This window comes from Zeus faber (assembly GCF_960531495.2).
Source record: "Zeus faber genome assembly, chromosome: 18".
NCBI lineage: Eukaryota > Metazoa > Chordata > Actinopteri > Zeiformes > Zeidae > Zeus > Zeus faber.
Genome location: NC_137210.1, coordinates 25,641,567 through 25,655,126, shown reverse-complemented (window position 1 = coordinate 25,655,126; position 13,560 = coordinate 25,641,567). Strand labels below are relative to the sequence as shown.

Here is a 13,560-nt window from a genome sequence, read left to right as displayed (position 1 = left end):
CTCAACGCGACGGTGTCGTCAGCAAACTCGATGATGGTGTTGGAGCTGGACCCGGCCACGTAGTCATGTACTGGGAGCACAGTAGGGGGCTGAGGACGCAGCCCTGGGGGGATCCTGCCTTCAGGGTGAAGGAGCTGGACATGCGTCTTCCCCACCCTAACCACCTGGGTCCGGGCTGAGGTGAAGTCCAGGATCCAGGCACACAGCGGATTGTTCAGTCCTAGCTTGACAGCCAGTGTGGCGGGGACTATGGTATTGAAAGCTGAGCTATAGTCAATGAAGAGCAGTCTCACATAGCCCCACTTCCGGCCATCCAGGTGTGTGAGCGTGGTGTGTAGTACCTGGGAGACCAAAAAGTTATTTGAAGTACAATGTTTACATCGCAGTTACGTCAGTGCCTTGCTTCAGCTTCGTATTTTGCGCTTAAAAGTTGTTCAGTTGTTATTTTACTCCTTGTGCTGCGTCGTTCGCTGTGTTTCCCGTTTGGAAAAAAAATCCGTTGTCGGCAGGATTCGAACCTGCGCGGGGAAACCCCAATGGATTTCTAGTCCATCGCCTTAACCGCTCGGCCACGACAACTTCCACCACGTGAGCCCTTGCTTACGTGTGTGTCTGTGTGTACGTGTGTAAGCGCGTGCGCACGCATCTGTGCGTGTATGTACGCGTGTGTGTGTGTGTGTGTGTGTGTGTGTGTGTCCGCCTCCTCGTAGTGGTGCAGTGTGGGAAGTTGTGGATGATACTGTACTTTCTTGTACTAGAGTAATTGTATTGAAGTTGTAGTAGTAGTAGTAGTACAAGTACAACTTGTAGTGCTAACTATATTACTGATAGTTATATCATAACGTAGTAGAGCAGTAGGAGAAGGTAGTAGAGGTAATGTAACAAGAAATAGTAATGGTAGAAAAACTAGTAGTATGAGTAGTAGCAGTAGTAGTAGTAGGAATAGTAGTAGTAGAAGTAGTAGTTGTACAAGTAGTAGTAGTAGTGGGAGTAGTAGTTGTACAAGTAGTAGAAGTAGTAGTAGTAGTAGTAGTAATAGTAGTAGTAGTAGTAGTAGTAGTAGATAGATCGATAGATAGTACTAGTTCCTACTAATTCCTACTAGTTCCTACCAGTGCCATACTGCGCAGGTGTGGTTGAGGATGCGGCACAAGTTTTTTGGGTGGAGGCTGTTGTTTTGCCACATTCTACGTCCTCAAACTCTGACGGTTCATTGTCACTCACTGAGCATCCCGGCCCTTCAACACCGGGCCCCGCAGCCCGACCTTATCGCACATACACACACACACACACACACACACACACACACACACACACACACACACACACACACACACACACTAGTCCAGTGGCATGGTGTCCACAGCCATCCGTACCTTAGGTAATTCACTTTGAATAAGCAATGTTTTAAATTCAATGTATATATACATTTGTTATGTATTTCTTTTTGTTTACCCCTAGGTTTACACTTATTGTTTACTCTTTGTCAGCTTGATTTTATTTTCCATTTGTGTTGTTATACTATTATTATTGCTCCCAATTTAATGCAAGCTACTGTAACACTGCAATTTCCCTGTCAATCAATCTATCTATATATCTGTCTATCTGTCTATCTGTCTATCTGTCTATCTATCTATCTATCTATCTATCTATCTATCTATCTATCTATCTATCTATCTATCCATCCATCCATCCATCCATCCATCCATCCATCCATCCATCCATCCATCCATCCATCCATCCATCCATCCATCCATCTATCTATCTATCTATCTATCTATCTATCTATCTTCACATGTCCATGCGCCACATTTAGACGATGCATGTCATTATTTCAGTTTAAAATGTCTATTTAATGTAAGTAGTGACGGCCACGTCTGCAGATAACTGAGCTGAATAAATGACCACAGTAAAACTCTTGGTACCGAGTATGAAACGCCCCAGCCCGAGTTAAGTTTAAAGCGCCCCTACTGTTATATTATAATATTACACCTTTGATTTAAGAGGACCCAGTACTTCTAAACATGCAGTGCATGTGCCTTGTAAAACTCTGCTATTTAATTTACTAGTTCTGGCATTGTACAAACTGCAAAGGCATATAATTTCATATAGATATCGTTTTTTTGTTTTTTTTCAACACAATTCAGATTCTACACCCGAGGCTTGATCGTATGGAATTCTAGTAAAAAAATCGCTACTTAAAAGTCTGCCAAATTAAAATTTCCAAGTCGGGAAGTAATTGGTCATCAATTTATTGGCATTCATTCAGTTCAAATTAAGACATGCTTATGTGGAATGAAATCAAAGATTCAAGCAAATATTCAATCAATACAGATAATCAGTAAGCGTTGCAATATTTAAAAAAACAGCGTTAAAAACCACAAGTATTATAATAATTTGTCTTAGCAAGGATACATTTATATATCTGATGACGAAGAAAATTGATCAGAGCGCTCACCGCGGGAGACATGTTGACATGTCACATGACAAATGCTGTACATATCTCCAGGACGGTTTACATAAAACAAAGAAAAACATCAGAATACCAGTGGCTATCTGCCTTTTTTACTTTTTAGTCTACCCATCCGTTAAATATTCATTGCAAGAGAAGCTTCATAGTGAGGCGGCACCTGTGGCTCATTCCTATGTTCTATGGGAGTTATTCAGCCGTGTGCTAGTAGGGGGAGTCGACGGGTGCATTTCTTTATGGCGTAAAGTAAATGTATTTAATGAGCTACAGTCTCTGCAATATTCACATTATCAACTCTGTCCTAAAGTTCCCTTTTGTCACAAATAAACCTAAATTACAGGAACGACTAACCCATAACCTCGATACATGTTTGCACATCAATAAATGTGTTACAGAACTAGAACAGAATCATGTCAAACATGTAAACAAATGCTGTTGGTCGGGATTACAGAACTATAAATACATCGAGACACTCAAAGTAAAAGGCAGCAGTTTTGTCCAAATTTGGACATCATCATTTCGTGTCAGGGCAAGAACATTAAAACTTTGTTGTATTTGCATGAGTTTAACAGAACATCAATAAAAGGTAAAGAAATGAAACTTGCATGCTCTAAAAAACACTATACAAGTGAAATCATTTGCTTGTGAAAAAGGCAGCTTGAGCTTATAACAACCTATTGCAGACAGATGCATAATACAGTTATGTCGTTTATGAGTGACTTATTAACACCACAGACATGACTTAATGAATGAACCCTCAGTGGAATCCTTATATTATTTTACCTAACCTGATCTTCAGAACCAATCCCTTAGATTCACTCAATGTCAATGGCAAATGGCCCTTTAATTGTGAATCCGATGAAAAATGACACCTTTGACCCATTCTCTCTGCCGCTGAGCTGGCTTCGGAACATTGGATTGATTTCTATCTTAAAATCTGGAACACAGGTATCTGCCAGTATAACACTGCGTTTAACCTTTCCGGTTACCCTGCAAAGGAGCTCCTCGATGCCGTCCACTTTCCAGATTTTGTCATTTTCCCACAGTGAGGAAATTTTCTCTTGCCCAGCACTTGCACTGTTCTCAATATTGGCAATGTGTACTAGTCTCTCATAGCCCTGCTTCTTCCCCATGAGGAAGTGCACAACAGGCCACTTTCCATTGCACACTTCCTTCATCGCTGCACTATATAAGGTTCTCATCTGCGATACATATTTTCCTACATTTCTGAGGTTTTCGGGACTGATCAAAGACTGCTGAGGCCACAACAGGGCAACTGCGAGAAAGTACAAGGGTAAGTTGTCTTTCAATGGGATTTGTCCATCAAGAACTTTCTTAAGCAGATCGATAATGCACTGGTATTGTAGATACTGTCGAGACTGTGGCTTAATGCGGCTAAGGACAACATTGACATATATGTAGTTAATTTTATCTGTTACATTAACCTCTTCAGAGTTTTTCAAGATGACGTCGTATTGCCGAGCAATCTTCTCCATCATTTCAGGTGGGGTGCCATTTGAGAGACAGTTCAGAATCCCTGAGTGGGTGTCAGCTTTTCGCGCCTCCAGGAACTGTCTCGCCTTCTCAACCTGCAGCATGAAATTCAGGCCTTTGTTCTTCAACAGATCTGCACAATCTATCTTGCAGAAGAGGTTGACATATTGTTTAAAACATCTCAGAAGCTCCTGTCGGGCCACTTGCTCTCGGCTGTCCCTCGATCCCAACCTGGGGCCCAGATTGACATAGATGTTTTCAAGAAAGTCAATCTGCCTCTTTGTCTTGGTTTTGAGGTTGTAGAGAAAGTCCTCAAACTCTCTCAGGACCTGGTAGTATGCCATATGTTTGTTGTGCCTGGGATCATGCTTCTCTAATTGCTGAATCTTAATTTTGCCAGAGAGCAGTTGACCCATTAGGTCATGCCCAACATTTCCCAAAGAAAATATGGAGGTTTTCTTCAGTATTTCAATGACCATCACTGCTACCTGAATTTCTCCAAGGCATCCTGAAGTATTGAGAGGGGAGTTGTCTGTCTTGTGAAGAAAGCGGTGCTCCGACTCCTTTCTTGCAAGTTGATGTACTTCCTGGAAGCCCTCTGTGGCTGACTGGGCCATGTGAAGTAAACTGCTCAACACTGAAGGTTTAATTGAGTCCTCCTTTTGACTTAGAACTGCATTCTTCAATTCATGCTTCATTACTTGTGCTGACGTATCTGCTATATAGGAGTTCTCCCTGGAAAGACGTTTTGCTTGTAATGCCCACTGTTTCGCCTCTTCGAAATCCTTCCTTTTTAGGTAGTAGTATCTGGCAAGTAACTGACAGATAATGGAATCTTTTTCAAATCTTTTAGCTGCATTCTGTAGGACCATCTCCTCCAAGCCCCGGCTTTCACTGACAATACCCTGAATTAGTGGGGAAAACTGTGTATCCTCCTCATGGATAGAGTGATTTCTCTTCACCAACATCTTGCGAACATCTTGCATGAGTTTGCCTTTACCTTGGGTACACTCATAGAAGTTGTCAGTGTTAAGCAGCAGATTGGCAATGTCTGCCTTCTTCACTTGGTACGTCGTATTTATTTCCTGCAGACAATGCAAGGCAATACTTGAATGCATAATTTTCACCGCTTCAAATCGTACTTTATCTTCAACTACACAGCGGGCAATCAGGGTGGAAAACTTCCCAAAACCGTCCTCAATTCTTCCAGATCCACAACAAGGCTTTGGTTGAAGGCCAAGAAACTCTTCACAGAGAGAGATGGAGAGTGAGGCACCTTTGCAATACACCTCCAGCAAAACCAAAACAGCGATAAGTTGTGCATGTTTTTGATGAATGTCGAAGCCCTTCAGAGTGTTGCGGGCCACACCCTGTATGTATTCTGGCAAGAAGTTCTTCTTCATGATCATGAAACCATAAAAGGTTTCAGCATTCTTGTGTGTTTTCTCTATTTCCACTAGTTTTTGCTCAAACAGCCTTTGCTCTGCTTCTGAGAGACTGTTGTCGATCAGAACAGTCTCCACGGTTGTTTCAGTCTGGTCCACAGACTCTGTTCTCATGCAGTTCAGTAGAAACACTTGTGGGGACCTGGACTTAATGTCCATCCTCACACACTCTTTTTCAATGTGCTCTTTCAAGTCAATCACATTATTTATGTCATCAAAGTCATCGATCAAAAGCAAAACAGGGATCTGTGGTGATTTCTCCTCCTTAAATGTCAAAAGTTTGACCACTTGCTGGGCGACATCTGCCAAATCCGCATTGCAATCCTTTAACACTGCACAGCGAAACTTGTCCTTCAGAGCCCACAGAATGTGCATGGCTAGTGTTGTTCCACCGCATCCAGGCACATGAATCAGGTTAAACTGCACGCAGGCCTTTCTCGAGGTGTTCAGTTCCGGTATGACTGTGTCAATGATGAAATCAAATTTGTCCCGTTTGATGAATGGTGTGGAACCAGGCTGCTCAGAGAAATACAAGTTCCACCATGACACTTTTCCTCCTTTGTAGAAGTTCTCCTCTATATGGACTTTGTCTTCACTTCCTCCTTCACACTGGTTCACACACAGGACATCTAAGGAACTCAGGCTACCCTCTACTTTCTTTTCAAACAGTACTTTGCTACCACCTCCACAGGACAGGAAGCGGCAGGCTCTACGATTTTCCGACAAAAGACTACAGATGGTGCCGTTGACCTGTGCAAAACTAAGCTCATAGATACATCTATGTGAGATGTCAATTGTGTATCGTGCTTGGATCAGGTCTTTCCAGCAGTTAAATGCATTTTCATTTTCACAGATACAAAGAATTTGTTCTGTGACTTTGAGCTCTTGCAAGAACATGCTGAACGTTTCTATGAGAGGATCACTTTTTTCACTTACAGTTGAGAAGATCAAAAAAATGACAAGGTATCTCTTCTGTGGCAGCACCTCTTTTCGACATAAAAAGGAAATCACATCCCGAACAGATGCTCCTTTGCCCATTAACCAGCTATCTATGTCGGAGGGAACCTCATTTTTTAAACCTCCATTACAGAACACCCAACTGGTATTTCTAGTCAATTTCAACTTTTTTGCAATGTCTTCAATAGCCTCTGTGATTTTATAGTCGACTGGCAGATGGGTGCTCACTGTGCTCTGCTCTCCAATGTGCTTTTGCAATCCATTATCCGCTGATTCTGGATCAAAGTCTAGAACAGCTATTGGATTGAGCTCCAGTAGAAATCCAAGTGATTCCAGTTGGACTGGATGTGATTTGTTGGTCACGATCACATACTGCTCAAAGTGCGACTTATCTAGCGACTGGGATCCACCAGTGATCATTTGGCTGAGTCTAGATCCTTGGACGCTGCTTCTAACAACCTTGAGTTGTTTTTCTTCTTCTTGCTGTCGAAGTTGTGATAGCTGCGGGAGTTTTTCCAGAAAATCAGCGTATTCTTTTCCAGGTTTTGCAAAGGTGGTCGGTGCAAGGAGATCCCTGCTGCTGCTTCCATCACGGACAAAGAACTGCTTTGATGGTTTCTCTCCAATGTCGTCCGTTTCTTTGTTTTTAGTCTTCTTTTTGGTTTTCTTGCTTTGCAAGATATGGTAGTGGTTCTGTTCACAAATTATAAAGCTGGGCACTATGTCCACTTCTACCACACTTTTCTCTGATGACGTCATATCTTGGTTGAGAATTGTAACAAATCGAGGTGGTTTGATGCACGATTTTGCTGCAGAGATATGTTTATGTTCAAAGTGACCCTCAACTGCACGCTGAAGAGCATTTCCATAGGCCTCTCTGTCTGTGACAATAACTCCCAACACCTGACCGTGAGTGAACTCTGGCATGTCCCCTATTCCAAAATGGATGGTGCCATTTGTACGACTATTCATGCATGCTGCTGCAAAGCGAATGACCTCAGATGTAAACTTTTCCATCTTATTTTCATCTGGGGTATGAATAAAACCTTTATACTCATGACAGGGTTCAACAAAGTCTAAAGCCGATGATTCTGGAACATCTAGAATGCTGTTCTCTCTGTACCTGTACGAATCATGATATCGATGAAATGGATAGGGCTTGCAAGTTCTTCCAATCTGATTGGAACCATATGTTGATTGCTCTTTCCTAAGTTTCATCACCTTATCTCTGGCATTAATGATGAGTTTTGCAGGCCCAAGAGTCACACCTGAATCCATAAGATCTGCTCTATCTAAAAGAACCAGACTAGCCCCATTAATGTCCTGTTGATACAACATATCTGCAAATTTGGCGTCAACTCCGTCCAGGTTGAGAGCCCATTGTTTGACTTGGTGCTTGGTCCATTTGTTGATGTCAGCGGACAGATCCTCCTCTTCATTCTATAATAAAAGTTAGTTCTAGATTACATACACAGACATCAACTAGTGCAAATTATATATTACGCTTGGAAAGAGCAGATAACTGCTTTTCAGGCTAGTTCAAATATTTTTCAGCAATTCAATTGTGTCCTGCAGTGATGTGCATTTGATGTACACAGAATACTAATATTAGATTTGCACATCTTTTTCAATTTCAAAATACCAGATCTCATACATGTTTGTTAAATTTGGCAGCTTTGGATGCTTGAAATAACGCACAGTGCAGCACTGCGCTGTCTGGAACACTGGGCGTGTCCAACAGTTTGATTCGCAGCTTGCGTCACAGGGCAGCGAGCCTCCCTGCCCTCAACTCCATAAAAGCAGGTTAGGCAAGTTGCCGCATGTAGAGTCCGTTTCCATATCATTCAACATCTACATCGGAAGGCTTGGGGCTACACTGCTTTTCTGCGTAAATGTACAGTACGTCATGATGAGAGAGTACGAGCGTCTTCACGCTGTCACTTGACATCATCATTTCAACTTCAAAACTTTGAAGATCTTTGAAAACTCTGACCAGAAGGCAGCATTTTGTGTCTTCTCAACTTTGCAAGGCTTTGATTTAAAGAAAAGTGTCAGCTTCTAACTAATGGGAGATCAACACCTGGACTCGTAAATCTTCACCAAAGGAAGAGGCAGAAGACTTTTCTTAGTTTTTCCACCAAGTGAAACACCAGGACTGGCTGCTCTGGGTGAAGTACAGATTGCATTGTTGTGTCTAGAGGTCTCCACAAAATTCTGACTGGAACCTTATTGGAACTGGTAATTTTGTCTTGAGATACGATGATTAACACCCATTCATTACCCGGACCAGTTTGACCTTTGATATTACAGAACCAACCCAATGTCAGATTGACTTGGATTTGCCACTCTATCCATATCTGTATGAACTGTATGAATTGGGAGTGTTTACGAAATCATGCTGCACAACTTCCATATATAATATATCATTATGCGGAAGCCTATAGCCTACGTTCTTCTCTCTTATTATGTATTGCTGTCTAGTTATCAATCAGTTCATTTTGTCTTTTAAGATGCTGTCATTAAGTTGCTGCGTGTCCACTCTTATTTGCCACTGCCTACCCAGATTCAGACCTCACGGCATGTTACGGAACATATGTGTTGTGACTTTGGTATGAAATAATTTGACTTCATCCTGATTGTTCAGCTGCCCTTTTACATTAGCAAAAAAGAAACAATTTCACCATGATCCAAATAAATTCACAAATTTTAAACTGAAAATATCCTTGTTGGTATGCAAGAGTATAATAATTTGATTATTGGAGATTAGAGATTTGATTATTTGATTATTAACATGCAAATGTAGATCATTGCCTAAATGCCTTAGTATTTTCAGTATAATGTAAAACTCTTACCTTTGTTTCACCTTGTGTTGCCATGACAACCTCTATGTTTACTTGTCTTAGGTTATGAATATCATCAGAGCTGAAAAAAAAAACAAAAACAAGAGTAACATCATTTTTGCATTTCTGTTGATTCACACATTCACAGATATCTATGTAGATATACATGTATATCTACATTATTATGTCAGCCACAACGGAGGAATGGGTACAGAGTCCCAGTAGTAAACAATTACGTTCCTTTTTCCACAAATAAATATAGGTCTCATATTATATTCACTCATATTAGATCTACAAGGCCTCATTTAAAAGTTTGTTCTGACTTTCTTTGACGTTTTTTAAGCTTGTGGGAGACACTTCTCACTCGCTCGTGGTGTGTGTTATGGTGGAGCAGCGGCTCCGGCTAAAGCTGCTAACGGGAAACGGGACGGAATGTGCTGGTTTGAGGCTCCATCGCTAGGGTTCCCTATAGGGAACCCATGCCAAAGCTAATGCTTGCTCGTTAGCCCTCTAGTTTAACTGATACATTCACATGACTACATTTTTTAAAATTGAAATATTCAAATACATTTAATTTTTTTTATGAATGTCATTGAATTATGATGATCAAAAAAATATATATATTTTTTTATTATTATAATTATTTTCTTATTTAAAAACTAATGATTTATATGACCAGAGGTGAATATCAAAACAAAGCAAAAATATAAAAGTAAATATTGGATACTATCAGACAATAATATATAATATTTTTAGGAAAGTAGAGATGTGAATGTGTGACATCTCGGAGGCTTTTCCACAACTGCACCACCTCAAGAAGAATATTGATTTCATTAATGTAAGAAAGTTTTTAATTATTGTTAATGGTTATTACAGTCATTCTGCTGTTCTCTGCTACTAGCCAGGAAAATAGTCGTACCTCATCATGTTACAGCCTTGTTATATTTATCTTTCCATAAAAATGTAAAATTTTGTTCTAAACCTTCTTTGAATGGAGCAAATTAAATATATTTATTCATTTCCTCAACATTTTTATCATGCCACTAAAGAAACAACATTTTGGCTTCGGGACTGTTTACATTAATTTTGGGGAAGGTTAAAATTGTTTTTCGGGACAGTTCCGGGACAGTGGCGAAAAAAATGTTAGTCCGGATCCCTGAACCTCTGTGTCGTTGCCTGGGAAACTCTGGACATGATGCGAGTGCCACTGCTCTCAGTCACTTTGAATTATTACTATCCTTACATTCAAGAATTTACTAAACAAAGACCAATCTTCACTTTTGGTAGGTGAAAACAGACTTGTGGCAAAATGTCCATATCCTGATGCCATGGATGCCATTTCCTCCAAGCCAAGGGAGATGAAGTGCAGCAATGAATCATGCACACTGTGTCCATGAAGGGCTCACATTTTGCAAAGCTCATCGGTAACACTGCAAATTTTCGGCCAATAAATGCAGCTTATGTCATCCTCTCCTTGTGATCACTTTGTATTAAGTCTTGAATGTCGCCCACTGCGCCACCTGACCGAAGCCGACCGCGGCAATATGGCGTCCTGTGCGCATCGTCCGTTTAGGGTTCATTCGGCCAACAACCAGGCCTCCCAAAAATTCTAGGCGAAACACTGAATCCAGTAACGTCCAATCCAATCAGGAAACAAACAATAGAAACTATGCGTGGGGATTTGTCGATTGCTTGTTTTTTGGCGCCGATGAAGTTACCGCTGGGGGGTGCTGGGGGTGGGTATGGTGACGCACGGGCAGCGCAGATTGCGCCCCGATCGCCCCCTCTCCATGCGTAATGCGCAGAAAAGAAAGCAGCGTAAATTCTGCCCTTAATTTGTTTGGGTTTTTCCCTTAAAAAAACATACAGAACCGATAAGAGTACTGTTAAAGTACCGGCTCGATAAGCAGTATCGATGAGAGTAATGGTACCGTTTGAATCTTAACGACACCCATCCCCACCCGTGCCCCGTTCCTCCGTGCCCCGCCCACACACTGTTTTTAGTTGTTTTATCTGGAGGAACGGGGCACGGCGATTGGCGCGCACGGAGAGCCGTGTTCGGTTCACACATACAAAAGTATATTTATGATTCCCCTGATTTATAATTCCTCATCGAAATGTGATCCCTGTGTGTTTTATCCTGTTATTGTAATGCAAACTGACTGACAAAAAATAAATAAATAAAACGAAAGCTCGACTTGAAGAATTTCGACTGACGCGTTTCTAACTGATGATTCCACTTGTCGACTTTCAGAGGGCAGCTCTAAAACCAATATAACTATCACTTACAATAAACATTATTCATGATTTATTTTGTAACTGGGGTAGAACTGGATTTCCTTTGACATGGCATATATAACAATACTGTATGTTATATGTAACATACAGTATTGATATATATATATATATATAACATACAGAGTTATTGTAAATAACATACAGTATTGTGTTATATAGCAAACAGTATTGTTATATAAAACATACAGTATTGTTATATACAACAATACTGTATGTTACTGTATACAAACAATATGGTATTGTTGTATACAACAACACTGCCTGTTATATATAGCAATACTTTATGTTATATAGAACAATACTGTATGCTGTATTCAATAATACTGTTTGTTATATACTGTATAACAATACTATATGTGATATACAACAATACAGTATGTTATATAAAACAATATTGTATGTTATATATAACAATATTGTATGTTATATATAACAATACTGTCTGTTATATATAGCAATACTGTATGCCATATAACAATACTGTATGTTATATACAACATACTGCATGTTATATAAGACAATACTTTATGTTATATATAACAATACGGCACGTTATATATAACAATACTGTGTGTTATATACAGCAATACTGTTTGTTATATACAACAATCAATACTGTGTTACATATAACAATACTGTATGTTAAATACAGCGATACTGTATGTTATATATAACAATACTGTATGTTATATTCTATATATACAATACTGTATGCTATATACAACAATACTGTATGTTATATATAACAATACTGTATGCTATATACAGCAATACTGTATGTTATACATAACAATACTGTATGTTATATATAACAATACTGTATGTTATACAGGTACTCCTCACTTAACGACCTACCTGTTTAACGACCGTTCGGACTTACGACCAGCTCTCTGACCAGTCTGTATATTACACTGTGTACAATACCGCGGCGTCTCAGCGTCAAGCATTTCATCAAGCATCACCCTTTATATACTATGTATACTATATACACTATATTCACTATATATACTATATACACTGTATACATCTCACCTCATCACCGTTCTGTCTAGTTCCCGCAGTCTGTCAGTATTAGCGTTCCCAATCGCCACGCCCCTTACAGTGAAATAACACTATATACACCATATATACTATATATACTATATACACTATACAGTATATACCAGCCATGCCCCCTTACCGTGAAATAAAATGGGTCCTCACTTATCGACCAATTCGCTTAACGACCTGGTTGTGACGGAACTCGGTCGTTAAGTGAGGTGTACCTGTGTATTACAATAATGTATGTTATATATAACGATAATGTATGTTACATGTAACAATACATATTTTTGTTAAAGGAATTAATTTTTTATTCTATAGTAATGCCACGAATAAATACATTTCCATGAAGCAGCATTGCTTTAACATGGTGGTAACACTGTTCTACACTGACCTGTGATGTTGCTGGTGGATAAACACGATGACAAGGACTCCTGTGGAATGATCCTCTGGTTAGGAAAGACGTGAAGGGGCTCCACAAGCACTTCAAACCCAATCCCAGGTGCACCTAAATCCCACACAATTACAAATGAACAAACATTAAACTCCCTTTTCTTTTAATTTAGTAGATGTGAGGTTAAAATGGTAAATCCGAGGGTGGATGAGTAATTACATTTTTAAGTTGTTTGAGTGTTGTCTTGGAGACTACTAATGTAATGTGTAATATGCAGTCCAGCCAATCCATTCCTGTTGCACTGCCAGAGGTTTCAAATCAGGGTTCAGACAAATAGAATACCACTCTGGGATTTGGACACAACCAGGTAAATTTAGCTCATTGGCATCAACTCAGACAGTCCCACCGATGAGAAATGATGTGATCAGTGCACGGCTCGAGTACAACATGGAAAGAGGACTTTTGTCTTTCCAAACCTGGAATATTCCACCTTTGCTGTCCGTCTGAGACGTCATATTTTGTCGAAAGAAAACACTATAGATGCAAAAGGGGCTAAGAATCGCCTTCTTTAACCACGGCTGCAAATTGTTGTTTTTTTAAACAAAGAACCAAAGGTTTGAG

At 40.0% G+C, this 13,560-nt stretch overlaps 1 protein-coding gene across 2 annotated transcripts in view; it reads right to left on the bottom strand.

The window, feature by feature from the left end:
- Positions 1-2,242: 2,242 nt before the first annotated feature.
- The window catches only part of LOC307243666 (sterile alpha motif domain-containing protein 9-like), a 13,442-nt gene continuing 2,124 nt past the window's right edge, over positions 2,243-13,560 (bottom strand). The window contains exons 1-4 of one of the 2 annotated variants that reach the window (XM_080018560.1): positions 12,940-12,957; positions 12,685-12,769; positions 9,219-9,288; positions 2,243-7,806 (exon numbers count right to left, since the gene is read on the bottom strand). In XM_080018560.1, coding sequence (XP_079874686.1) covers positions 3,286-7,806; positions 9,219-9,242 — 4,545 coding nt within the window. In that variant the 5' untranslated portion in view covers positions 9,243-9,288; positions 12,685-12,769; positions 12,940-12,957 and the 3' untranslated portion in view covers positions 2,243-3,285. Of the gene's footprint in view, positions 7,807-9,218; positions 9,289-12,684; positions 12,770-12,939; positions 13,054-13,560 lie in introns of those variants that run through there. The other variant, XM_080018559.1, reaches the window with a different exon arrangement.